Source organism: Chaetodon trifascialis, chromosome 16 (genome assembly GCF_039877785.1).
Source record: "Chaetodon trifascialis isolate fChaTrf1 chromosome 16, fChaTrf1.hap1, whole genome shotgun sequence".
In the NCBI taxonomy this organism is placed as follows: Eukaryota; Metazoa; Chordata; class Actinopteri; order Chaetodontiformes; family Chaetodontidae; genus Chaetodon; species Chaetodon trifascialis.
Window position 1 is genome coordinate 3,697,919 of NC_092071.1, and position 27,304 is coordinate 3,725,222.

A 27,304-nucleotide genomic window follows, 5' to 3' on the forward strand; every position below is an offset into this window, starting at 1 on the left:
ACATGCATTAACAGGAAGGAGGAGTGGAAGGTAAAACTATTTTGACGGTCAAATTGATTTCAATGCTCAATTTTCATAAAGAGCAAATCCACTCCACTGGAAATTTCACTCCGAGAAACAACATTTAGTATCGCGCTGCAGCATATGTCCAATCAAATCAAACCACTCAGCAGTGGCCTCTGTGCTTAATTGAGTGAGACAACCAAAGTCCTTATTCATTCAAACCAGAATTCAATTATTGCGACTGGCCGGTCTGTCTGTTCAGAGCTCACCAACAGAGGCAGAGGAGAGGAGGGGGAGACCGGTTCTTAACATGCTGTCCAAGTCACGAGCCGTTATGTAGGCTTACGCTATAAAATAATTCATGCTGCAGCACCAGACACATGCATAATCTAAAATGGCATAATTATGAGGAGGGTCAGCCATGCAACACAGCATGTTTGACTAGAAATGGCGAAAACAAGAGTTGAAACCATGACGAGTAACGTCTCATGGGCTCAACTGGTTATTGTTTTTTTTAATTTGCAAATATACATCTGCAGATGAGCATGTCTGTTTAGGCTACATGTCTTTATATTTACTGTATTCATCATTTAAAACCTTGTGTAATATCCCTATTTGCACCGAATTTCATGATTTCGTTTGGCTGTAAATTACCCGCTGGAGCAGCAAATCCTCATTTTCAGTCATCTGTACAATCGGTTGCAATTGGCTCGGCCTTTACACGAAAGCAGAGAACGAGGCGCTTCTGTTCAACACAGACTCTCATTGGCTACTGTCAGCTGTGGACACGGCACAGAGGATGTTAATTGTTCAAGTGAGGTAAGACCAACACATCGCCTACTGGCCCACGTACTGTACATGCTTACTGAAGTTAAAATAGAGAAAACATGGAAGATTAACATGTGAGCAGCTGATCTGACGTGATAAAACAGGTTGCCATGAACCATTCACTGCAGCAAGTTTCATTTTTCACCTTGAAGGAGATCTCGTACTGTTCTCCTCCCCAGATCTCCAGACCCGTGTCATATCCTCCCAGCTCCCAGAACCACCTCCTGTCCACAGCAAACAGTCCACCTGCCATCACTGGTGACCTGGAAGACACAAAAGACATGATATAATACTGCATCAAGGAGGAGCAACATAAGACTGAGAAAGTTGTAAAACACTCCTAAAATGCCTGTTTGGTAAACAGGTTCATTGGTAACAGTATCATGATGAGAGGGGCATCCTGGAGAGGCTCAGGATGTGGGAACCATGAATGTGTGTACAGCACTGTGTCATCATCACCATCCACCACATTTCAACATTTCAACAGCCAACTTAGTAAGCAGTAAACACATTTTGGTTGCTTGATGATGTGCTCTGCCAGCGCCCTGATCCACCCTGCTGATTCACAGATGTTAATTAAGTTCAATCCTATATTGCAATGATCATCAGACTGCGGCTACACTCGTCTTTTCGTGTGTCTGAGACTGAAGAAGGTGCTTACTCTTACTCAACTTGTTTTTGAGCATTGAGGCCAGCTGTGTACATACCATCTCTGACCGCAGAGGACTCAATCAAAAGAGACGCAGTCGTGTCTTTAATGTTTTATTACTGTTTACAGGCTGTGAGACGGGTCTGGGTCGGCTACTGCTGCGCTGTGTGTGAGACAGTCTGCACAGTGCAAAACCAATTAACTCATCTGAACCATTGTGAATTCTGATTGCTATGACAAGCTCTGCTGTGCCAGACAGCATAATGGTCCTCAGCTTGGAGTGCAGAGGGAGATTGAAATTTGGAGCAAATAAACTGAGAACTAAGTTCATTAAGTCAAGAAGCGAGTAAACACGAGCGAGCCCCCAAATAATCACTCATTCATCACATTTATTTACCTTTAAAATCCACAAAACCTCTTTTTTCGCTGCCTCCCCTGTTTGGACATGTTGGACAGCCCTCTGGGACATTCTTCTCATTTCTAATTAAGCGCATATTTTAAATCTGTGGAAGACTGTGTTCCAGGCTTGACGAAACGTACGCGACAGAGTGGAGACACAGGAGGCACAAACGCTGCCCTCCAACTCTTTAAATATGTTTGTCACACTGACTGATTTGATTTGCCTGACTGGGTGACGGTGTGTCTGAGAGGATCATTGTCCATGACTGGTAACTGTTGTATGCTGGAGGAAGAAAGCTGAAGACAACACGAAGCTCTCACACACACACACACACACACACACACACACACACACACACACACACACACACACACACACACACACACACACACACACACACACACACACACACACACACACACACACACACACACACACACACACACACACACACACACACACACACACACACACAGTGTCTCCCTGGAGTCACGCTGAATGAAATGCAGCGGACACACTTTCATCAGGAGACAAAGGATAAACAACGGTGGCTGCAGGGGGACAAAGCAGTGGCATGTGTGTGTGACTGCACAGGCAGTGGTTGCAAACTGCTGTGTGGCCACTGGAGTGTGTGTGTTAGCAAAGCGAGCGCAGACAGTGTGCGGGCACTGATTTGTGGGGTGGAGATTGTTAGCTCTGTTAGCCGCAGGGAGAAAACACAAACACACTTCACCTCCCTGGAGTTGTGAGGAATGAAACGCGCGGCTTCAGGACAGACAACACTGATATCTCATAAGTCAGACGAAGCCGGTGAGCATGAGGATCGTTTACACACAGCAAGTTCCAGTTTAGACTCCAGAACAACATCCAGAGGCACGTTCAACAAACAAATGTTTACCAAAGGAGACCGTTTACCTTTTCACCAAACAGTCTTAATGGAAATAACTAACTTTGCACATTTTAATACATGTTCTTTAAAATTTCGAATCTATTTTTCTGCCTTAAGAATTTCAGAATCTGTGGAGCAGCAACGCGGACGACTGCGTGAACGTGAATCACTGCGACGGTGATGAAAGAAAGCGGTTGGAAAAACAGCAGAGTTTAGGAAAGTGTGGGTGGCATTTCAGTCTGAAAGCAGCTGTTTTCACTAAACACAGCAGCTGAAGGGCTGTAATCAGCCTCGACAGCTTAGCCACCGCTGATAAAAGACACAAAACCATCTCAGTTATAACTGATATTGATGAAAATTTTGATGTTTTGTTCCAGGAATTGTTATTGTCGAAAAGAGACTTCGCCTTGTCAAATGCTTTTATATTTAGTTTTTAAAAACAATAATTCTCACTCTATTACTGTATCATCAAATTTTTCAACTCAATACGCAATAATAAAAAAAATGAATGGTGTTAGCCTTATTTGATCTTGTTCAGTTGATGAATGACTTTGGCAGCTTTAGGACGTGTAATACAGGAATGTCTAGTACATAAATAGGGGAATTGATTAAATCTGTGGTCTTTTGTGGGAAATTTAAGTGGCTGCAGTAAAAACTACATTTTTTCAAGCAAATTACAAGTGTTGAATTTAGGACTGCGCAGTATTGATATACGTTTGTCTAAATTAATGATCCATAGAAAAATAAAACATTCAGAATGGTATATAATGCACAGCAATGAAACAAAGGTCACTGCAGCAGACACCACTTTCACAGTGAACATCAATGCTGGATAAATACTCTCATTAATATCATGGTACTGATTTCAGTATGTACATTTGTAGTTGACATGCAGTACTTGAAGTACTCGAGTTTTTCATACATTCCTCATACGTGTCAAACATCCAGCCACTGATCACCTGTAGCTGCACAACACTTGATTTAAAATGGAAATGCACTGACCTGAAGTCAGCGCTCGCATTGCTGCTGCTGCTGTGTTGCTTAGCAACTACTTCGTTTTGCTGATGTTCAGGAAAGGCATTTAATTGGATGTATTCCTTTTTACAAACCAATTCAAGGAGGAGTGTGGGAATGTGTGCTTTACTGCTCAGATCGATGGCATTTCAAAACATTTTCAACACTTTCTCTTCACTCTGGGGGTGACGGCGTCGCTCTGCTGGTCGTTCGACCTCTTTGGTCCACAATACCTCTCGATAATAACCTGGATGGTGGAGACACTGACACAGTTCTGACTTTGGTGAGCAACATGTCTCAACAGCTCGTGGCTGTGGTGCCATGACGTCTGGTACAGACATTCATGCTCCCCTCATGTGATCTGCAATTAGCCACCATGAGCATGCTAACATGCAGAGCTAAGATGTGAGCATGGCAGCCATGACACCTGCTAAAGATCAGTGCGTTAGCATTGTCTCTGTGAGCGTGCCCCCGCCGGCATGGCCAGCCATTCCCGTTAGATCTGACAGTAAAAACAAACACATGCATCCACGGAAACTGTGCACGGCAGACTGTCTCGCGGGGCCCCATACAGACTCCTTTTGATTACCTGTTCACACACGCGGTGAGGTACAATATCGACCTGAATGATGGCAGCTCAGAAATGTGTGCAGCCAAGTCTCTCAAACATTCAGTCTTGTAGCCTTTCAAAGAAAAGCAGCAAGAGAGCAGTGCAGCTCTGAATGGCTGTAATTACCTTCTCAACCGTTTTGATGGAACATTTCTATTTTTTCAAGGGAGGAACAGACTTTGGAAACAGTGGCAAATTGGATTTACACAGTACAACAGCAGACTTCTACATTCAGCCAGTGAGCAGCTCCACTGAATTAATATTGACCAGCAGCGACTGAACTGACCCCAACAGTTCTGGAAACAACTAGAAAATTCAATACCCTAAAAGTCAAACACTGTGCTGTGTATCAACCCTCAATGCTTCCTGAGCTCGTCTTGTCTTGTGTATCCTTTCATTAGAAGTTCAATTAAAGTCATTTTAAGTTTTTTTTTAATTAATACTGAAACACTGTATAGTTTGGCTTTAGTAAACTGGGATTCATGTCTGGTTAGATTTATACTCTTCTTCAGTTATTCTTTGAATAACAGCTCGTAATAAACCTTGTTTAAACCACTTAAATCATTACTTTGCCAACAGTAGACATTTCACTTGAAGTTATTGTCCATCAGCTTGTATTAGACATTTGCCTGGAGCAAGTATCACTTTCTCTAGATGGACAAAAATCCCTGCAGGTCTTCCTTAGTCTTTGGCAAGTGTCAGTCCACTGGAGGAAAGAAAGGTTTTAGCTCAATGGTGCATGAATATTCCAACTCACAATGTGGATTTAATTAGAAATGCTCAAGTTGATATTCTCTATTTCAGTCTATTGACCTTGAGGAAAGACAGAGTCAAGGCCTGAGCTCAAATAAATGAAACGCTGACGCCTGAAGGAGGGATGAGACGGAGACGGAAGGGGAGAGAGAGACAGAGACAGAAGGAGGGAGGGAAGGAGGGAGGGGGGGGGGGAGAGGGAGGTGATGGCATTGACAAAAGAGACAGTGACAGAGGCATGAGAACAGGGATAAAATCATACTCCCATGAGCTCACACACAAACACACGCACACGCACATACACACAGACAAAGACACACACATAGACAGACACACACACAGACACACACACACACACACACACACACACACACACACACACACACACACACACCTCCAAGATGGATTTTGCTGTCCCACCGTGCTTCATTCTCCGCTGCGGCAATGTCAATCAGAAGGAAAATGAAAATCTTTGCGACTGGAATTGGATTTGCACTGATGAAGGTCATTTCATTGGGCAAGAAGAGCAGACTAATTCACTAAATGAGGATTGATTCTGATTGTTCTGCTGCTCAGTTCGTCTTCTTTAGTCTCTTATCTTTCTACAGCACAGCAGCCCTGCCTGATGATACCTACTGTATTTCCCAGGACACCCAGACGGTCTTTGGCATCCAAACATAGCGAAAGGTTGTCTAACTAATCCCTCGAGGCTCACAAACAGAGTGTCTGGCATCACATGTAGAGTGATGTGATGTGTCTCAGGGTAAAGTTATTTACTCTGGCTTCCATTACTTAAAGGTTACATATCTGTGCTGCTGTGTGTTGAGGAAGGACACTGTGGTCCAAAGCCATCAGTCCTGTTTGCACTGCAGTAAGATCACCTGGGGATCTGATGTTACACAGTAATATACCCCGACGTGAACTGTGGTTTGCCTTTCAAAGGACTAACCACGCATGTAGCAGAAACAAGCAAATGCAGTGCAACTAATCATTATTTAAAAAAATCCACTTATTGTTTCCAATTAAAATGAGCTTTAAATCATTAAAAAACAGACCTGTTGAAACAATAACAGTGTGTTTGTATAGTAAAAGTCACGTGACCTTTGCGTTTGTATTTCGTGGCTGGATTTTCACATTACCGTGCACATTATCCACATATTGATTATGCATAGATCTGATGTTCACAGCTACTGTTGACCAAGAGATGAAGACTGCGAACAAAGAGCAAGGTGGCAAGGTCCTGTGTAGCTCGATGAAAAGAGCGTGGCACCTGCAAACCCAGCTGAAGGGTTTCGACACACACTGGGGCCACTCATGTCACAGATGCATGCACTCACGGCGCAGTGAGATAATCAGGACAAAATCCACTAGCAAATGTCAAACCTGTCAGAAATAACTGCACTCACTCAAAGGGTTCGCTGGGGTCGTCCTTCTGCAGCTCTGTAGGGATGGGGATCCGTTTGTAGTACATTTCCCAGTCAAACGCCCCTCGCATGGCGTCCCCCGCTTGCGTCTCGTAGCCGAAGTTGTCGTGGTCGATCACGTCGATCATCGGGCACACGATGGTCTTCCTGTTCTGGGCGATTCGGTCTGGGAGACACAGAGGAGGCGGTTAATGACAATAGACGGTGAAGAGACACTGATCTCGAGCTTTTCTGGACTCTGTGAGGAGTTCAGCTGCAGCATGAAGGTCCTTCTCTGTTTATTCTAACAGAGTTTAGAGTCCTTATGAGGTGAAAGTCTCTAGTTTTTCCACAAAAACAGAATATTAAAGGTTTGGTTAAAGTTCCACATACAGGTCTACTCCATCATCTGCCACAAAGCTTGATTCAGTGCAGTCAAACGGCTGAAAAGACGACTCTGAATGAATGTTCTTTAATGCTTTCACTTTGTAGAAAGTCCTCTTTAAAAATCTATTTTCCTTAAAAAATAGTTTTGTACATGAAGAACAAAAGGCTGCACAGTGGTTCAACCAGACTGACAAGTGAAAGGGCAGACAGAAATACCTCTGAGCAACAGAAACACAAGAATATAAGACACAGAAACAGAAGCTTGGCATCTAATCTGTGCAAAGGTTTCACATGAACAGGTCCCTGTTTCAGCTGCACAATAAGGCCTCTAACAGGCAAAGCTGCTCTTAAAACTTCAAAACTTAGTCTCAGTCTCAATTTAGCACTGTTCAGATCAAACTGAATTGGATTGGATCAAAGGATATCAGCTGAGCAGTTTAAACCAATCAAGTCAAAGTATTTAGATCCCAGTTGCACCGTTGGGATTCAGTAAAGATCTCAGTGTACACTTTTCTGGATGGGATGATGAACTCAAAAGTCATATTGTACACTTCTTTAAGAATACATGGCAAAAGAAATGACAAAAATCTATTCATTAGCTAGCTAGCTGATGGCTAAATGCAGCTTCACACGTGACATTTGCTTTCTTGCACTTCTATCTTTGTGTGTTTTGGACTTCTATTTAGCAAAAAGATGTAACTTCAGTTGCTCTTCACATGCTGAGGAGCCTCACTGAGTTTATGGCTCGGGTGACGTTTTGAGGTTAGAGTAAGGAGGGAAGGCAGAACGTTGGATTGTAATGCCGATGCGTTTGTTCCTCACCAAGCAGCGGTGGCAGCCAGTTGACGTTGGCCTCGCAGTGGGAGTCCAGGAAGGTGATGACTTCTCCTTTGGCGGCGGCGGCTCCCAGCAGGCGCGTTCTGATCAGCCCCTCCCTCTTCTTCGTCCTCAGGATGCGAACCTTCGGCAACCGCACCATGTACTCCTCCAGCGCCACCCTTAGGTGCTCTACAGAGAAGGTAGAGGAGGCAGCGGTAATGAAAACGGTGGAATATAAAATGGTACTGCCGTCAAAGAAGCACAGCAGGTTCAAACCCCTCGTCGCTGTGTGCAAACATCAGGTAAATTAGGCCGTGCTGACATGAAAGAGCACTGCATCAAAATTGTCCACAAATGGCAGAACATCACTAACGTGCTCTCTTACAAAAAGATCAAAAGGAAACTAAACCATTAGCAGTCACCATCAAACAAGACATCTGCCTGTGCCACATGCTGCACACTGAAATGTTTCCCTCAAGGCCTCTACATCATAACACACTCTCACCCATACTGGGATCCACTTTATAGTTTCACTTACTTTTCTGCACTCGCAGACTTTTTTTATATCTTTAGTGCAGACTCTAGACAGAATGTTACCCTAAAGAGAAAGAGTCCAACTGTGAGGACTGAAAAAGGAATTAAATCAGCCCCTCCTAACATGTGCAGTCATAAAGACTTCTGGCAAAAAAACAGCATTTCTTCTCAAACTGCAATGATGCTCAACACTTCACCAGACAAAATTCATTACGCCGAATGAGGGAATTACAGATAATGCTGCCCCGAGTAATCTGTTCAGTTTATTGTCAGTGAGTAAATCACACAAGTTTGAAATCGTTTAATTAAAACTTTTGCAGAAAGTTGTTGGTGCAACACATGACAGTCGTGCCGGAGTTCAGATTGAAGCCGATTCTGAGTCTCAAGCTGCAGTGACTCAACAAATTTCAACAGAGAGGAAGATGTCAGGAAAATGATTTTTATAATGTCGAATGTTTAAAAACGACTTGTGCATTTACATTATTCCAACTGTTTACAACAAATTTCAAAGCCAGAGAAATTCAAGGCAAGCATGCACTTCATCTGGTCGCCTGTCGATGGCATCATATCCTCTTGCTGCTAAAACTTCCCTGCAAACACGGAAACACCAGACCATCAGACAGAGAGGAAAAAATTGGGGGAACTAGCTAGCTAGCCACTATTGATTACTATTGTTTGCACTGCTCATCTGTGATGGAGCGCGGTTATTCACTGTCGTCGGTGGCTGTGTAACAATGAAGACAGCAACTCCCACGATCCTACGTTACTCCGTCAAACTCTGCCCTTTTGTTAATGCTTTGATCGAGACCCCCAGCAGCAGGAACTGCACGCTGTCCATTTAACCCCGCAAGTATACTGGAACACAGAGTGGAAGGTGAAGAAGTCTAAAGAAAAGGCAAATCGAAAAATGAAAGAAAGCATTAATCAATCAAAGAGAGAGCCATACATACGCATTCTTCTCCTCAGAGCTGCCAGTGACAGAAATCAATCCTGTCCTAAATGGAGCCTGTAAATCTTTCTGCTCAAACGTCAAGTCACTTCTGACAGGTCAATAAAAAAAAAGAAAGAAAGAAATTGGTCCCAGACTCGAGGTCGTGTTTCATTGTCTGTCTGCTGTCAGCACGTCTGCAGAGCTGAAACACCGTCGACCATCCCAGAGACGCAGCATCACACGCATCATCGAGCTGCTCCAGCTGTTTGTAGACGTGAGGTAAACTTTTTAGTAGCAGTGAATTATGGCTGTGCTAAGGCCATGATATAAAGAGCAAATATAAAACATTACGGATTGGAAAAAGGTCAGCTAAATGCCAGTTTTAAATTTACTTTCAATGCTGTCATCTTTTTGTTTTTTTGCCTGTTTTTCAGGCTGTCTGGAACACAAACTTGGTCGACAGTGACGCTCCATCACACACATAAACTGCCTCATAAAAGGGTCCAAATGTCGCTGTTAGACAGTAACAGCCAGCGTTAATCCAAACCTGTTCATGCAGTATTTAGTGTTAATGTTCCTTCATTGTTATCATCAATGGAGGTCAGTGAATGCATGTGCTATGTCGTCCTGTGTTACATGTTTATGCTGGGTGCTGAACTTCTGGTCCTTACCAAAACGTGTCCATAGCTTAGCAGAGTATTAAAAACTAAGAAGTGCCGCAGGCTGGCATCACACGCTCGTTCTTCAATTACATCAAATACTACTGACCTCATTCATGTGCTGCAGCTTATGTTTAGACACTATTGGAGGAGGTTGGTTTCTTTTGCTAGATGTTCTATGATAATCAAAAAATGTCTGGTCTCGGTAGCAGTGCCAAAATTCATGAGTGGTATCAGCTGAAAAGCTTCAAACATCCACCAGCATCTGGTGGTGCCCTCCTCAGACTTCCACTCGCTATATACCCTCTGCCATCTCGATGCTAAACTGTAGGAGGAAGAGGTTTTCGCACATAAACAAAATTAATGACTGACTACCGTCGACTCAGTTGTTGAACGCAACAGAAACCAGGACCCTGTAAATCAATTCTGATGCAAAATGAGTTATTTTTTGACTTTACAATTGGCCGTCCATCAATGGACGTTGACAATAAGACCACTGAATAGTGATGTTCCTGTTAGCCGTTTTTTTTTTCTTCATCTTTTCTGCGTCCGCAGAGTGCGTAAGACCTGACAAAAAGAGCCATTATTTGCAGAATACAGGAGGACATTAATAAAATATTACCTCTGTCGGTGTTCCTCATTGATAGCAGTTCTTACAAATGGGCCACTGTCACTGAGGAACCCCCCTTCAACACAACCAGTAATTGGATTGTGAATATCAGAGGAGGAGAGGACAGACCACAGCTGCTAAACTGACAGACGGGACGTCTTTATCTGCGCACTCCGTTGTTTCCTTCCTTCATTCTTGCTTTTCTTCCTGTCCCTCCTTTGTTCCTTCTCTTCATCTTCCCTCCCTCATTCAGCTCGTCCCTCCGTTTGATGCCGTTTGGCAGAAGCTGCCTATCGGGGACGCACTCCTGATTCCGTTGGACAGCTGAGACACAGAAGATAGCAGGACCAGCCAAAGCCAAGAAACCTGAAGCGAGCAGGTCCTGGGATCGGTCTCTGCCCTCTCCCTCCATCCTTCATCCCCTCCTCTCTCCTGTGACGTCGTTTTTTAATGAGCCTGAGTAAATGACAGCCCGTCTCCTCAAATCAAACAGCATCAAAACCAGCTAACCTTGCTCTGGCAAGACCAGATCTGCCCGCACGTTATTAAAGCAGAGCAAAGCAAATTAGACGGGAGCAGTAATCAAGAGCAGCATGAGGAGCGCTGTCCGTCAAAGCGTCGCTCAGGCCTCTGCTGGTTAATCCTGAAAGCCCCCGTTTGGGACGCAGCCTGCCTGGAGTGGTCTCGCTCAAATTAACCTATGTTACACATATTAAAGTTACTGCCAAAGGCTTCGCTGGAAAGCAAAGTGGTGGATTATTCACCAAAGTGATGATTAAATCGACTTACAGTGCAGTCAGACAGAATAAAGACGGTGAAATAAAACAGGGACAATGAAGATGAAGAGTTGACTTTCAGCTTTGATTGGAGGGTGTTTATACAGCATATTTTCATGCACCGCACAAACATTCAATAACTGGTTTGCTGATAACTATGCTGACAAATGGGACAGCCTTTATCAATTATTCAACTACCAATGAAGACACATTTTACACCCACTGAGTTTAACTATACTGTCATTTATTATCTGTTAGTACAGCAGCCTCCACTTATGGATGCACACGAGAGTTGCTGTCGATGAGTCACAGCGATATTAGTGGTACAGTATGTTCTCTGATGGTTGACACATCCATGTCGTCTCATGTTACATCATCATGACCACAGTTTGGTGTCAGATCCTTTGCATGTCTGACCCACAGCTTTAATATAATAATCACTATGATTAGGTCTGTTTGAAATCTGCTCACTGCTCCACATATGATGTGTTACATTGGTTTGTTTTAAGCGTTTTTCATGTGCTTGCTTTACATACTTTGGCGTGCCTCATTTATTTGCTGTTACTGGTGTATTCTATTTCCACTTGTATGTTCATTCCCATTTATTGAAGTAGAATATGATTGCTTTACATATATGATTTTATAAAGTCTTAGAAAGTTTATATTTAGTTTTTTATGTTCTCTATGTGTTTTAGTATTATATTTTTTCAGTTTGGCACATTTTCATCATGATGAATCCTTTATGATGCATCATCCTTATGAAATAAATTCAGTGAGTCAAGTAAAATGAAATAATAATAAAAGTAAAATTAATTCACCTGTAAATGCACACTCTGTAATTATTCTATATTAAATGAACTCATCACAGAGTTAATAGGTGCTGCAGGGTTCTGACACTGAATGGGAGGCAGAGCGCTCTGTAGGGTCGCTGCGAGCCTTCACCTTCATAACACGGCAATAAATCAGCCCATTAGCTATTAGCCATTAGGAGATTGATTCAGGGTAAGCTTTTGCCCACATGGGATGGTTCTTACATAACCTTCCTAATGACAGCCAGTGAGATTAAATAATGAACATTTGCATTGCATGTACAGCACATCCAGCAAGGCAGAGGGGAGCGGGAAAGGTTACCGCGTCTAATTATGAATGGTTAATTTGACCCGAATAAATTGGAATACTGCTCATCTGGTTTACCGAAAATTGGTGGGGCAATAAATCACCCTAACGAGAGCCGGCTGATGTCTGCAAACACATTAGTCATTATTAGAATGTGAAGTCCAGGACATGATGAGGGCTCAGACATCATCGGTGCCTGGATCATTTCCGTGGACCCCATTTACCGAACAGCCCAACACTCGCTGCCCTCCATCTGCTTCTGCCGCAGGAATGCAGTGCATCTTCCTCCGAGCCATTAAGTAGGATTCAATCACAAACACTAAAACTCAGCAAAGGAGAGGAGAGTGCAAGCGTGGCCAGCAGAGCTCTGCACATCGCCATCGAGGGAAACATATGCATTTGATGACAATTTTGTTTATTTTGGTTGAGAAAACATCCAGCATATTATCATTTCTATGTAGTTCCTCTTTCCCTACAGCTGTTTATTTTCATTATCTTTTGGAGGGGTGAGGAAGGGGGGAATTTTCAATTCAATTAACCTCAAATTACAGTGGATCCAATATGGCGTCCAAATCTTTGTCTTTCCAAGGTGCTGGATTACTTCCCAGAAGTCTTGGCACGGCACCAAAGAGCCAAGCTGCTAATTTATTCCTCCAAAAAATTCGCCTGCTCCTGTGAACTCCATCACACATCCTCCCTTTTAGTCGAGTGCCAGGCTTGGAACATCTGAAGCTGCTTTTCTGCAACTGTCATTTAAAAAAAAAAGAAAAAAGAAAGAAAAGGCTGCTGAGGGAGTTTCTGTGATGATATAAGCCAGTCTGGGTGGAGGGGTGGGGGCACGTTCCCCCTCCTCCTCCCCCGGCACATAAAACACACACATCTTAACAAGCTACTGAGGCGGTGATAAGAGATGTTTTACAGATGTGCACACTCCGTCACATCATGACATGATGAAAGCAGCATTTTGAGAAGCATGAGGAGAGGACGGACAATAATGTGTCTCTGCCTTCACAGCACAGACACACATGCTACGCTACACGCTAACGTCTGTATCGGGGCTGCCGTCTTCCTGCTGCATGTGTGAGTTTGCACCAAAATGATAAATATGAATCTTTGCATTTGTTTTGTCTTAATTTCTCTGCTTAATCTCATTTGATTTCAATAGCACAACAGGTTGTTCAAGTCACTGAGATATATCTATAAATTGTCTAATCAGGTCAGGTTAGCTCCTGTTTTAGGGCTCAGGCTAAGACTCACTATCAGTTCTGATCATGTGGTAATCACAAAAGCAAACGTTTTTTTTTTTTTTTTTAACCACAACTGCTTTAATTGATTGGAAAGACGATGGGACATGAGAGGAGACAGACATGGGGAATGAAATGCAGCCCAGACTCGAACCAGAGACCAGGGCGCCCTGCAAGGAGCAACTTTAAGGCTTCTGAACTGGAATAGTAGAGCTGTTATTCCTTTCTTCATCCAACACAGATCTTCCTGTAGTTTGGCAGAGGTGATCAATCGCCATGTACGAAAAGCCGATTGTCTTTAGGCGTGTTGAGAGGTTATCAATGGTAAATTTTCAAGAAACATCAGCTCAGTGTTTCATGTTATTTTCAGGAAACCTGAAGGACGATGTTGCTTCTGTCAAATTTCTGATTTAAACCCTTCGAGCAGTGGTCCAAAATATGTGTAATGGCGTGCTGTTGGTGCTGTCAGGTGGAACAGTAAAGTCAGGCACCTCGTTGGCTACCTATCACACAAGTTGTGAAAGACAGCAACAAGAAGTCTACCACGTCTCTAGGCCAAGTCATACAAGAATGTATGACTCTTCATCTGAAGCAGAGGCCATCAAGGAAAACAAAAATACCATGTTGTGTGATTCTGACATACGGACATCAAACGATCTGCCGTCAAATAGCATAAAAAATGGTATCATTACAAAAAAGAACAAAATGAAGCTGAAGCAGTGATGACAGAGGAGAGGAGAGGCCGGCTGACTTCATGAAGACAGAACAGGAACAGCAGCAGAGTCACTGTTAGTCACTGCTAACACAGCAGCGCTGATGTTGTGTTCACTGTCCAAACCTCATCCCGTCGAGCAGCTCTCGCACTGCTGCTGTCGACCGCTGGAAAAATATCCCCGTGAGGATTGTTAGTCCTTGAGAGAGTCATTGTCAGAGTCTGAACAGCAGCCTGCCGGCTCAGACCTGCGAGTTCAAGTTTTCTCACAGACGCTGTCGTCTAGCTTCTGTTATGAGAGGACGAGGGCGAAGGGGAAGAGCTTTTAGCATGTTTTCTGGCCTAATCCCATTTTTAGGTTTAAATCCACACGACCACGAGAAAAGAAGAGCTGCTGGTCTAAGCATGAAGGAGGTGCAGGTTAATTATATGGAAATGATGACATATTTCTGACCTATTACATGAAACAAGTAGCAGTCTGACCATGAATCACTTGTTCATTATTATATATTTGTTTTATATTGGTTACATTTCAATGCCAGGTTCTCTGATGTAGAGTTTCAAAACTGACAGGAATCAAACTACCTAATCCTCGATCTTCCACTGTCCCCAAAAGAGCAACAGAAGCCTGAAATGCATCACTCCTGCTATGTGATCCTGGATGTTTGGATCACTTACAGAAAATTATGCACATAAAACTTGAAAACTGCAAACCAAACTCTTCTTGACAGTATCTTGACATAATCAGACAGGATCTGAAAGGTTCAGCCTAGGATTAATTTCTGATTTATTGCTCTGTTCAGGGAGTGTTTAGGCAGATCGGTGACATTAGAAAGCTTATGTCAGAGTTCTAATCAATTCTGCACCCAAAACCTGCTCAGATGATCAAATCCTGTTCGTTGCTTAAATGTATTTATCTTTTAGAACTCATTATAAAAATGCATGAGACAAAACAAATGAGACAAAAACGACTAAAATCAGCTAATGAACGAGATGAAAAACAGTAAGAAGGACAAAAGAAAGCAAATGACAACAAGCGGAGAGGAGAAGCAAAGGAAGGAAAAATAGGCCAGTGAGAGGATGAGGCTCGTTTTCATGGCCATCATTTGTCTTAGTAGACTTATTTCTGCTGATCAGTACTCAGTCCATGCAGCTAGTGTGACACTGACGTGCATCCTGATTATTAAACACCAACTTCCGTACATGCAGGTATTTTCTTGTTTCCTGATCCACCTTTTGTCCATCCATTACAGTACCTTTTTTTTGAAGTAGCTGAGCAGCCAAAACTTGCAGCCCAGCTCTCCAGGGAAGGCCATTAAAACACAATAACAAGTCTTTAGCTCAAACACCACCCGCCTCTTATTGGCCATTTCTCTTACCGTAGCTCATTTCCTTTCTATCCCCTTTCCTCCCCTTCTCTTTTGTGTTTAATGGTTAACTCGTGTTTATCATTGTTTTGGTACTAAGATTGCCCCCATTAAGCTGGCAGGACGCCAGATTCTTCCACTATTACAGATGCTAATGAGGCGCTCCTTCGAGAGCAGCTCCCATTCTCAATTTAAACTTCAATGAAATAAAAATAATAACAATAACGCTTTGTGGAAACAAGACAAAGCAAAGAACGTGTCTCGTTCTGTGTCCGTCCTTCGTGATAACAGAGCGGGAAAATAACAACTTAAAACAGGGAGAAAATGACTGTTTGAGGAGAACCGAACTGGTCACACATGAGATAAGGTTTGACTTTGTTTGCGATATTATACCCAAATATTTTGTGACAAGCATTCATTGAGGAAAATTCTTCCAACATGCTCGTCTCTCTCAATCTCCCCCACCTGTGCTAGCATGCCTGGACACTTCCAGGTGCTAATGAAGTCAGCCTCCATGGAGAACAGCTCTCATCTCTAAAGTACACTCCAATTAAAAAGGAGGGGAAAAAAAAACAAACACTTGCTAAAACATGATAACGAGCTCCACCGCTCATTGCTGCCTCTCGTGTAGAAGAACCGCCTTTTACCCCCTGGCCCTCAAAACACTGCTTTATTAGAGGAAACAAAATTAGTCGGGAAAAATTAAACCAGAACATGGCTGGAGAGGAAGGAGGAGTAAAGGGAAAAGTGTTCCCAAACGCAGTTTTAACAGTGCTGGAAATGTGTTGAAGGCATTCAGCGAGCAGAAAAGTAGAAACCCTGACCCGTCAGAATGAGTGGACCACCTTCTCCGAGAGTACCTGTCCATGCATCAATGCAGCAGGAGCACAAACACTTGAACCTCACAAATAAATCTTAAAATGCCATTTAATAGACTCCGAGCATCATTGTGTTTGCAAAGAAAGAGTTTGAGCAAAAAGAAAGAGACCATTTTAAAACACAGCACATTGAACACATGCACGACAGCGCCTCTTTCAGTTCATTATTTTCTTAAATGTTCCTGAACGCGAGGTGACAAATCCTGACATTTCCACCCACAAAACCACACCTGAAGATGTTCACTTATAATAATAGAAAGTTGACAGACTCCCATTTGAGGTGTTAGAACAGGGTGTTTCTGCATTTTGCTTTAATTCCACATTAAAGGTGAAATGATGCCAAAGACTGTATACCTGCCCTCCATGAGGCGTTTACTGACCTGGCCACCACATCACTTGATACTGTACTGATCCTCTTTGAGATGAACTTGAATGTATCTGTCACAGAAAAGAGCTCAACATCTACGGTTTGGAGGTATGGAGTAATAGTCAGTAATATTAACCAGTTGTTACAGTTTAAGATGTATACTGAACAGTCTCACCCGCAAGATGGAAAAGTAATAAAGAGAAAGAAAAACCCGGGATGTTTTAATTAGTTTGTGTCTGTTGTTGACCTCTTTATGACTTTTTTCCTTTAAGCAGGCTTGCGTTTAAGTTTCGTTGGCGCGCTTATGGAGAAACTGAACCGCGTTACCTCCGTATGGCGAACGCAGAGCAGCAGCGTCCGAAGAAGACGGGATAGCGACGCTTCCAAGTGTGGGGAAAGGAGTGGCGGCAGCTCCGTGTCTGAAGAATACAGGACCGCAGCTTCTCAGCAGCAAAGCGTCCTCAACTGAAGAAACCACCGCGGCGACCACTGAAGCAGCAGGTGAAACAAGACCACCGGCGTCTCCTCCCCATGACGACCCCGCGCGGCTAGCCCGGTTTAAGCTAGCCTGACTTAAGCTAGCCCGGCCTCAGCTAGTATCCTCAGCTGAACTCGCTTCACGTCGGAGGAAACACACCTCGACGACAGTTAACAGTGCCAACCTCACAAACTTAAAGCTGCAGTATGTAACTTATATAAAAGTAATTTTTCGTCATATTTGCTAAAACTGTCCCTATGCCCAGACAGCGGTACATGAAACGTAATCTGTGGGGGGAAAAAACCCTGCTCCATTGGTCCCACCTACTGCGATTTGCAAAAACAACCAATCAGAGCCAGAGGAGCGTCTGAGGGAGTGTCTGACATCTGTCAATCACTACTCACACACGCTGCGAACCGCCCCCTCTCATCCGCGTTGTTCTCTGCTTTGCGCTAATTTTCCTCTCTCCACTACAGTGAGGTCAGAGGTCAACAGGAAATCAAGCCTTTCCAGGTCATTGATACTCTAATATAAACCCAAGTTATTTCTTATCTCTTCATACACTTTGTGAACCATGAAATCCCTCAGAAAGTTTATCTTTGTAAAATGAGTCAACCCATATTTTTTTGGGAGACAAGGATGAATGTCCTTCATCGTCTGTGTGGTCAGCTGTAACACTGGGACACTGCAGGTCCTTTGTTGAGTCACTGCCATGACTTGTGTCAGCTGTTATCAGGGCCAGAGGTGGTCCACCTCCAGACTGAACTGGGTGTCTGCTCTACTCTATTTCAGCAGCGTCACTGGTGGATCATGTACCTGTGCGAGTACATGTTCAGACATGGAGATGACAGACGGCGAGCATGGAAATGTGTGGAGAAAGAGCCCATTAGCTGAGCTAACCTTGAAGGTATCAGGGAGGTTGGGAGGCTGTAGCGAGCCAACACTTCCCCGCAGAGAGAGCGAGGGCTGAGCATCCTTCCTGCACGGACTGTGGAAATTCAATTACAGCCTAATGAAGAGTGAGCTGACCTCCCCTCACACCTCCTCCTCCCTCTCTGCCTCCTCCCCTTGCTCCTCTCACCCCGCTGAAGCTCATCATGGACTGCAGCCGGGCAGGTTAGCAGGTGTGACTGGTTTCATTGACACTGGTGCTGTCTCTGTCTGTCTCTGTCTTACTTCCTCATACTGCACATGTTCTCTTTTGGGTTGGGAAATAAACAGTAACAAAAAGACTCTTCTCCAATATTGATACAAAATCAATCATGACATTTCAATGCAATGAACTGCGTTCAATTGCTCTGCGTTACATCTAACAGCTTAAGTCACACTGGAATGGAATGCATCCACACAACATAGGTCAAGCTCTACCTGACGAGCTAACGGCTAGCTGTCACTTAGCGAGCTCATTAGATTGGCTGGCTGCTGGCAAGACAGTAAATTCACACAGTTTATCCAAAAGATGTATTTGTACCATCAGCTGTCTCCAGACGAACGTACTGCCTAATTTATATTTTTCACCCGTCCTTCTGATTGCCAACGCGGCTCTTGTGTTTGCTCAGAGAGCAGCACGAGTAAGATAATCTGGTTATGGTGTTTATCGCTTGTGATCACTTTCAGGCTCCAGACTGTGAGAAGTGAGATTTCAACACTTTCCATCTGAAGCTCAAAGGAAACAAAGCCACTTTTGTTATGCGTCGTGATAAATGATCTCCTCATTAGACATTTCTTTTGGATCTCTGCTCTAATTAGCCGTCTCATTCACTCCACTGTGAAAGTGCCTTTTCCATTTTTGTCTATTTCAGGTCATCGAATGTTCCGCAGATCCGTCGACGTCGCTCGCTGAAAAAAACAAAGTCATGAACTCAATTCAAAGCCTCCGCCTCCCCTCCCTGTTTCCCACGTTATCTCTCCCTCCTCCGCTCCTCCCTGAATGTTGTTTCATGCATCTTGATTGCTCCATTTCTCACTCTATGACTACATTTATTGCTCGTGCCCATTTATCACCTGCCTCCACACCGAACTGCGCTTTCATTTTGCCTGCCAGAACATGATAACCGCCATTAAAAAACATGCCATACCGTCACAAATTGTTAGCTGCAAATTGGCAAACCGGTTTACAGAATTAATTACATGTTGAAAAAGAAAAAAAAAAAAAATCAGCTCAATAAACACAAACGCTCATTTCTCTCAAATCAACATTCCCAAATGAAACGTTCCATAGTTTTTCCAGACAGCTGTCTAATTGATCCCATCAGGCAGCGGACAGTGACTGAATAATTGGACCATCAATCTGGAGTCCATGACAGGTTTCCGTCGCAGGAGGTGATGCTGCAGTGTGGCTCAGTGGTCCTGCTGAGAGGAATTGTCTCTGTCACAGACCACAGTTAACCATGATGGATATATCTGGGCTCACACTGTCCCTGCTTTAATGAAACTCTGCTATGAAGACGTCTAAGCCCAATAACATGCCAGGGATGAGATATGAAAGGAAAATATGAGGCTGTCCTTTCTGTTTCAACCAAGTGGTTTCTCTGTATTTTAGGAATCATGACACAGCAGGAGCATTAATGATATACATTTCTAATCCAGTCGGAGATAACTGATAACTGAGCTGACACAGCAGCTGGCTGAGTGCAGCCGTCACATCGACGCAGCGTCCTCACTGCATAATTCAAAATGTCAAAATGGACAATCAAAACTCGGTGTGTTAGAATTTAAAGCTGAGACTGTAGAACATACAGCTGGCGGGGCTTAACAGAATTGACAGAATGGAGGCTTACCAACAAGAGAAAGACAAACAAACAGACTTAAAACCAAAAAAGTAAAGATTGACACTCAGAGTCGCTAACCGAGCCAGTTTGACTCGCCTCGGCGTGTTTGGTGAAGATCTGTCCCGGAAAAAAAACAACAGCTCTGTGTTTCCAGAGCCGGTCTTCATCCTTCATCATCATACAAATCAACACGATGTGTGCGAATGCTAACTTCAGGTTTTGTTAATAGGTGGCTTTTAAAGACGCTATGAAATGTGCATTTAAACTGTCACTTCCTGAAAAACGTCAGCAGAACGATGATGAGACTGACCTGCGACACGAGGGACGTCCTGGTGCATGTCATCATTTAGCATAATTACAATATGGCAGCAAAGACTGATTATTTTTGTCTTATCTTTCGGGCTCTCAGGTGTGCATCATGCTCCACTTGGTCAGGCGTGCCATGACAGCAAGGACGTTTCCTTTTATCCACAGAAGCCAGGTTTCATTTTCAGCCAGAAGCAACATAACTGAGCAATAATCAGCCCTTGTCTTTACTCAAAGCCCAGCAGGTGCTGTGGCTGCATCATATTATCTCCAACTGAGGACACAGTGGGATGAAAAATGGGCCCCTGCGTCTTTTCTATGACGGATTTCTACTTTTATGATTGCCGAACGTCAGAGGGAACAGAACAAAAAAGCAACAACAATTTGCTGTTTGATTGAGGGACTGACACTGAAAGCTGACATTTGCTGTTGTTGACACTCTTCCGCTGAGTAAAGTCAACAGCAGCACAGATCAGCAGCAGTTAGGTCAGCAACATGACAGCCTGCCATCCCAGCAGTTGCTGAAGCTGACAGATCTAGGGTCAGATTTAGGAGCTTTGTTGATCTGATCCCTGGGAAAGGTGGATATCAAACCCGCAGCGGACCAAGAGGGACAGAGGACAGAGAAAGAGGACAACTTGGACTGTAACTAATACTCATTTTCATTCTGCAGCACCACTGCAAACCTTTTCCACAATCATTAATGTTCTGTGCTCTCATGGTTCGGTGGGGGTGGGATTAGCCCCTCCACACACTCACAGAGGAGAAACAGGTGAAGGGAAAATAATGTTGGCGATATTGGCTAACGAGCTGACGGATTCTGTGTTTGTAGCTGAGCTAAAGAGTTAAAACAACAGTTGTTTTGCCTTCACTGTTCTCCGTGAAGTTTGCTGGAAGTGATGTAATGTAGCCCCGGAGCTGTTAATGTGGAGCGAGCGCTGTGCCAGACTCTTCAAAAATCTGTTAAAATATCCTCTGAAACGCTCCATCGCTCGTCAGCAGCCGGGAACATGCCGGGAACAGTTTTGCTGTAATGAAACTCACCTCCTGGTGTTCTTCACCACTGTTTTGGAAGAAGGAAATAATGGAAGTGACAGGTGAGCCAGCTTTAAAAGTGGCGTGCGCGTTTCATGAGAAGTAACTAATGCATCTGAAATGTATTCAATTCATTAATTAACGTCACGTCAGTTTATTTCTGACTCCTCTGATTCTTACACTCACACGAGTTATTGTGTACTAGAGGAGACACTGTCTGCTGTTTAGAAGCCGAGAGCAGATCCTCCAGAGTAACGTTAATGTGTGAACTCGGCAGCAACACACAACACTGTCTCCAGCAGTTAGCATCGCTGCGAGTGATCTCCAGCTTCACCGTGAATTCAACGTCACTGACAGTTTACTGGTCAACAGGAAATCTATTTCAAGATGAATGAAGTGATGCTTCTTGCATCTACTAGACAAGCTTAGTGATCCTCAGACAACTCTGGAGTTACCTCCCTGAGCCCGACGAGGGAATTGATTAATTAGGCTAACCCTACGCCCCTCAGCCGAATCCGCCGCCATCCTAAAGCAGTCGGCCTCAGGGACACGCATGCAGTGAGGAGCAGCTGTGCAGAAATGCCAAGCACGTGCTGTAGGTGAGTTAGAAACAGCGTCTCCATTAAGTAGATTGGGTACAGACAAATCCAGGTCACAGGAGGAAGCTAACAAGCTGCCATTACTCTGCTACATGGAATCAATTTTGCTTTAATTCATCGCCATTACATCCTCATGTTTGCATTCAGAGCGCCGCGCCGATAACGGACCGACAGGCTGCATCCGTCTGCGCTGAGCCGGCTGATGTGACTTCACTTTTTAGCATTCACAGAGGTGATGTGTGTTTTTAGCAGGTTAGCTTTGACAGAGCCACGTAAAGGTGAAACACTTGATCGTTGTCTGTGTCACAAGTCTTTAAGGACCAAATTCAAGGGTTCCTAATCAATAACATTAGTTTCACCAACACACTTATCAGATTTTTGAGAAGCTGGAACAAGGAGATGTTTCCTTGTTAGATGATCACAAGACAACTGGTTTCAAGACGAGACGATAAAAGACACTAAGAAAAGATAAATGAAACAAGACACAAAGTTTTGCACGAGAGACGTCGGGATGAGTGAGCCAAGAGAGTTTAAAGAGATGAAACGAGAAAAGACAATGAGAGAAAAGAGACAGAAGGCAAAGAGAAGAAAGTCAAAGAGAGCCAAAACACACAATGCAAACTGTGAACAGACACTGAAGACAAAACACGCAGCACAGTGGACACACGCTGGAAGGTGAGGAACAAGAAGAGAAGTCAAGAGATGAAACAGGATGTTCAGAAACAGAGGCGTTAAAGATAAGAGACGCCAAGAAAAGAGAAAAAGAAAACAGGAAGAGACAAAGGTGAGATTAGAGACGTGAAGGGAAAAGCAAGAGGAGAAGAGAAAAGAGACATTAAGGACGATGAGAGGAAGAGCAGATAAAAACGGCAGGTTTCAGTGTTTGCATGTTATCTGTGAGTCACTGCTCAGCCTCAATGAACCGCTCGACAACACGGAGGTGAGCGTGGGCGAGCGAGAGCGAGAGAGGCAGAGCGAGGAAGGGCGCGAAGGTGGAGGGCAGGAGGGACCGGGATCGCTCGACGGTAACAAGGTGACGCGTATTGAAAAACAGTCGAGTGTGGATGTAAATACTGCCAGATGTAATTTCAGTTCCTTCACACGCGCGTGGGCGGAACGGGAAGCCATCATCATCACTTTGAATAACAGGTGAGATTTTCTCCAAACATCTCTTCCTGCAGGAGAGCAGCTTGAGCGGGAAACTGCTTCCTCTGGACAGACTGTATTATCTGGAAATTACAAATATCGCTGCTTATTCATTTATTATTATTCAACCACGACCAGAGCCGTCAGCTGAAAGGAGAGCATGCTTCACATCACGACCATCATTCTATTTCCATTTCTGTTCAGCACCATGAAAGTCAACCTAGAGGATTGTTTGAGATATCACACTGGAAGTTTAATTAGCTCGTGTCTGGCTTCTGTTCAACAACACTTGAGTCGTCTGCCAGACAGCAACCTCTGTGATGCTGAGCTCACACTAACTCCACACTGGACTCTTCTCAACTTCCAGGTTTGCTTCGAATTCGTCTCCTGTTTTCGACCAGCATGGCTGCTTAATTTAGCTCTTTTGACTCTCAAACTCTCAATCTCAAAAGTCCTGGCGCCATAATCTCGAAACAAATAAGAGTGTGATTTAGAGAACGGTCAGCACAAATGCTTTTACTTAATGGAACAATATGCAAGATCACAAACGCATGAAGCAAAGAGAGCTCAAACATCAAGGATAACATGAGGAGAGAGACTGATTAGTTCAAATGAGCTTGTATTTAAATCTAACACATTGCCTTCACAGTTTTTAGCAGACTAAATCGCATTATTATCACATTTTGTTCTTTTCATGATGCTGGAGCTGGAGGCCAGTGTCTCAGCTGGTGTGAGGGAGAGGAGGCCAGTTTAGCTTAAAGCCTTAAACATGGTGCAGAGGAGAGGAGAGGAGAGGAGAGGAGAGGAGGGGAGGGGAGGGGAGGGGAGGAGAGGAGAGGAGAGGAGAGGAGAGGAGAGGAGAGGAGAGGAGAGGAGAGGAGAGGAGAGGAGGGGAGGGGAGGGGAGGGGAGGGGAGGGGAGGAGAGGAGAGGAGAGGAGCTAAAACTGCTCGAGGCATCTGAAGCGACAGTGGTGGTCACTGGTTTAATAGAAAAAAGCAAACCTCAGCGTTTGTTCAGCATCACGAACGAAGGCTTAATGAATTTCTAGACTTGAACAATGATGGAGGCACAGGGAGGCTTTTAAACAACTGAAAAATTGATATTTATAGTATTTAAATATTTAAAAAGTGAGCACATTTAGTGTCTATGAGTGTAGTATTAAAACAGCCAGCAGCCAGGAAATAAATCCTCAAACTAAACCTCGGACACATTAACAATATTAGAACTGAGTCATATTTTAATTAAATCAGCCTAGAAGGAATTAAACCCACTTCAGGAAGAAAAAAGTCTATTTTGATCTGAGGATCTGTACATTGAAGCGAGTGTCTTAGCGGTGTGGGGCATGACGCGGGTGTGAATGAGTGTCTTAGATGATGGAGGCCTCAGTGTGGAACGCAGTAACTGCAACTCTGAAGGTGAAATGAACCGATTTGCTCCACATATGAGAACTTGCGACTCTCTACATTCAGTCAGTACTTGGAGCCAATTTCTTGAGTCCATTTTTACATTTAAACTGGGTCTTTAAAACTTCTTGTCAGGTCGTAACAGGCAGCAGTGTACCGGACTGTTCTGGGTGAAAAGAAATGAAGAAGCAGGGCGCAGCGGGGAATAAACAAATATAGAGACTCCCAGTAAAAGCCATCTGACCCCCGCCTTGAATGTGATGATCCTCGACTCCCCAGCTGACGCTGTCAGAGCTCCTCTCGGCTCACACTCTGCTCCTCTGTTCTCTGCGCTTCGTACTCTTGGCAGAAAAACTCGGCACACATTTAGCATAGATTCCCGCTCTGAGCACGCTGGTGATGATATCATGAGGAGGTAAAACAGTCCACAATCCACCAGAGGCTTTCCTGAACCCAAAGGAAAAAGCTTGGGCTTAAGTAAAACACAAAGTCAGCTGCGAGCAGAGCAGACCGAGCGTACAGACGAATATAAATCATCAGGTATCGTTTGAGTCAAATGTGAATCGCTGTATTAATTATCATTTTAAAAAGCAGAGGAGAGGCTGTTCCTGGAACAGCGAGGCTATAATTACACAACACAGAAACAGGGTGCTAATTAGCACCTCCGAAAAAGCATTTCATCTATTGTTTATCGTTCTCACGTCGGCTGTGAGGTACCAAAACAAAGAAGCATCAATTAATGGAGCGGAGCATCGGCATCACTGCGGGCTAGCGTGCTGCACGGAGCGCAGACGGTGGCTCAGAGGGTTCAAGGTGGACCTCACACGTTCACAACATGGACCAGGACACTGATCTGGTGTTCTCCTGATTGTGCTGAGAATAAACTCAGCTTCCACTTTCATGATTCTTTAAAACAAGAGCAGACTAAATAACTGGGATCTGATTTCAGATGGCTGGTTGAACTTCCGCCTGCGTTCATCAATCAATAAATATGAATGACTCTTACAGGATCTGTTGTGTTACTCATTAGTATCACGAGTTTTCCTCCAGCTGCTTCATGGAAAGCCTGTCCTGCAGTTCATTAAACCCCAGCAGCCCTCTGAAGGCAGGACAGATACGCTGATTGTTCCGCGGCCTCTGAGTACAGCAGCATCACACACGGCTGACCTGTGTCTTTGATTAAATCATGCAAATGACGCAGGCTGCTGCGAAATAACCGCACAGACCTCTACACGCATTAGGCTGGTTGGCTGTGACTCCATATTCTGCCTGTTCATGAGAAAGACTTCAGATAACGGGGGTTCATTAATCCCGTGTGTCACAGCCTGTTTTTTTGTTTCATGTGATGTATGTCGAAGCAAATGCCGCTGTGTCACATTTTCATACACGATGTGACTGTTCGTAATGTGAAAGGCAGTGGAAGTGTGGCTGGAAATCATGTCAGATTAGTGCCATCACACAAACTGCTTCAGCCTAACTATTCTTTATTTGTTTCTCTCGTCGTGTTAAGTACTCATTCTGCTGTGCGCCATCCAGAAAACACGAGAGGCTGATTCTCCTTTCGCTCAACTATTATCATCATCTTGCGTCGCTGTGATTGGCTCAGCTGTTTCAGAGTGATGAGACCAGAGATGTGATTGGCTGAGAGTGGATTTATTCAATCAGCACGCTCTCCGGTCCATGTTCCTTCTCACTGGGCCCTTTTGCACTTTGACCTGCTGCACATGCATGAGCCAAAGCAGCAGTGTGTGAGCCTCATGTGAAACAGGGCTGTGTGTGTCCGTCCGAAGCTGCAACACTGACACACACATGCACACGCCACACATGCCCACGCCACACCTCTGAATGTCCTTTCTCTCTATCTCTTCATATATTACATATTAACATCTAAGGAAATGGAAAAGTGAACAGGAAATTATACTTCTGGCGTGGCGGTGAACCAGCCTTAATGATGGACATCTTGTTCTTTCCTCCACTCAGACCCCGAAGATAATATTGCACTTGTCCCCCGATTTATTATGTAAGGGTTCAAAACTGCATTAGCTCCAGAGTTCAAGCTGATTAAGTCGCCTGTGTGAGGAGAGCGATCCAGTCCAGAAAGCGGATCTTCCTCTTCGCTGACCTCGCCAACACTAGCAGGGTCACACAGTGCCCTCATCATCAGCGTCTGCTCAGAGGTCACTGCAGTCTTCAGCTCCAAACACAACAATAATATGATTTAAATGTCCCCTGCCTGGAAGCTTGAGGCTTCGCATTGGCAAATATTCCACAGCTTTGGAATGAAATCACCAAAAATGTTTAACACTGTTTAGTTTTTTTAACAAACCCGTTAAAGTTTAAAAGGAAAAATTTATCGTCAAATAGTTTTAAAAAAGTTCACTAGTTCTAGAAACTGTGTGAGGATGTGATGCTCACTACACACCAGAAAACAAAGGGATGGAAAAGGTGATAACTTAGCTATTCCTAGATATTTACCATTCGTGGGGCAGAGTAACTGAAGCTGACAATGGCTTTTTTTTGTTGGCAGACTGCAGACTTCCACATTTGAGGATAATATATTTTCTTTCATAATATTTTGGATGGAAAATGTTGGAAGAGACACTACACAAAATTGA

The 27,304-nt window shown here is 43.9% G+C and overlaps 1 protein-coding gene across 1 annotated transcript in view; it reads right to left on the reverse strand.

Moving 5' to 3' along the window:
* Window positions 1-27,304, reverse strand: part of LOC139344550 (polypeptide N-acetylgalactosaminyltransferase 10-like) — a 79,048-nt gene that overhangs the window by 18,154 nt on the left and 33,590 nt on the right. Inside the window, exons 5-7 of the mRNA XM_070982833.1 lie at window positions 7,759-7,944; window positions 6,553-6,736; window positions 977-1,094 (exon numbers count right to left, since the gene is read on the reverse strand). Of these exons, the coding sequence (XP_070838934.1) occupies window positions 977-1,094; window positions 6,553-6,736; window positions 7,759-7,944 (488 nt within the window). The remainder of the gene's footprint in view (window positions 1-976; window positions 1,095-6,552; window positions 6,737-7,758; window positions 7,945-27,304) is intronic.